The following is a 1264-nucleotide window of genomic DNA, read 5'->3' as shown; positions in this document are numbered from 1 at the left end:
AAATAAAGCTATTTATATTATATTATATTTTTAACGTTTAAAATTGAAACGTGTTTATAACTGACTTTTTCATTCATTTTGGATTCTTTTTTTTTCTTCTTTGAATTTTCCGCATGCAGTGCATTCTGGGATTTTTTCTGTAAGGATACATGCGATGCTGTTGTAGGATTTGGCCAAAACCATAATTTTTCTTAGTTATTAATTATTTTTGCATATCTTCATGTCAGGAGGGAATGATGCCTTATAAAGACATACTCTGCGAAAAGGAGACGTTCAAAACTAACATTCACATAACCAAGAAAAAGTGTTTTTAAAACAGGACATAACTTAACATGTTTTTACCTCCATCAGCACGGTGTCCAGCTGCGTCTGCAGACTCAGGCTCTGTTTGTGGTTGCTGGTGATCTCGGAGCTGCCGCTGACGGTGGTCTCTGTGATCAGCTCCACCTCCACCTGCTTCTTCTCCACCTGAACCACAGCAGCAGCAGCCTCAGTGTTGACAATGTTGCTAAAAGCAGGTTGATTTGTTGCTAAAAGTTGCTACAGGATCTTGTGATGTCATTGGGTGATGATGACGTCATTATGTAACGAGGACGCAAAACCGCATCATTGTACTAATAACAATGGGTATCTTAAATGAAGAAATATTATTTAACTATTACTGCTAGGCACTTCTCTCCAACTGTCTACAGGCTGGCTTTTGTGTAATTTAGAGGGAAAATCTATGCCTTTTTATCATTTTATTCACTTTTAAAAAGTTGCTAAAAGTTGCCAAATTATTTTTAAAAATAGCTCAACTTGCAACAGAGTTGCTGAGATGTCCAGACTGAGCGCTGTGCTGTTTGTACCTGTTTGGTGTACCAGTTCTCGGCCTCCCGGCGGTTCTTCTCGATGGCCATCTCGTACTCGGAGCGCATCTCAGCCAGCACTCGAGACAGATCCGTGCTCTCGATCTCCTTCACATCCACCGTCATGGTGCCCATCATCTGCCCACGCAGGGCTATCATGTCCTGAGTTTCACAAAACCAGTTTAAAGAGGCCTGGAACTAACATTCTAGCTTGTGTTGTTTAGTGTGTTTAGCAAGACAAACATTTAAAAAAAACATTAAAAACCAATTGACATTTCATTTTTTTTCTCCCTCTCCCTTTCACTCGATATATTCATTTGTGTCCCTGGAGCACAAAACCAGTCAAAGGGGTACATTTTTTTAAATTGAGGCGTATACATAATCTGAAAGCTGAATAAATAAGCTCTCCATTGATG

The 1264-nt window shown here is 39.5% G+C and overlaps 1 protein-coding gene across 1 annotated transcript; it reads right to left on the bottom strand.

Moving 5' to 3' along the window:
• Nucleotides 1–312: 312 nt before the first annotated feature.
• Nucleotides 313–1041, bottom strand: LOC107578961 (keratin, type I cytoskeletal 14-like). The gene is made up of 2 exons (XM_016264856.1): nucleotides 849–1041; nucleotides 313–468 (listed from the first exon to the last, which is right to left on the bottom strand). Exons 1-2 carry the CDS (start codon nucleotides 1005–1007, stop codon nucleotides 328–330), a joined length of 300 nt encoding a protein of 99 aa, XP_016120342.1. The 5' UTR covers nucleotides 1008–1041; the 3' UTR covers nucleotides 313–327.
• Between the last annotated feature and the right edge of the window lie 223 nt (nucleotides 1042–1264).

This window comes from Sinocyclocheilus grahami, unplaced genomic scaffold (genome assembly GCF_001515645.1).
Source record: "Sinocyclocheilus grahami isolate Dianchi unplaced genomic scaffold, SAMN03320097.WGS_v1.1 scaffold13092.1, whole genome shotgun sequence".
Lineage (NCBI taxonomy): Eukaryota > Metazoa > Chordata > Actinopteri > Cypriniformes > Cyprinidae > Sinocyclocheilus > Sinocyclocheilus grahami.
This window is presented reverse-complemented; position numbering and strand designations above follow the sequence as displayed.

What these genes read in the sequence shown, in the direction of transcription:
- LOC107578961 (XM_016264856.1), bottom strand. Translation starts at nt 1,007, where the DNA reads ATGATAGCCCTGCGTGGGCAGATGATGGGCACCATGACGGTGGATGTG. An exon ending in AGAACTGGTACACCAAACAG is followed by an intron (nt 469 to 848) that starts GTACAAACAGCA and finishes GCTGTGGTTCAG; the next exon opens with GTGGAGAAGAAGCAGGTGGA.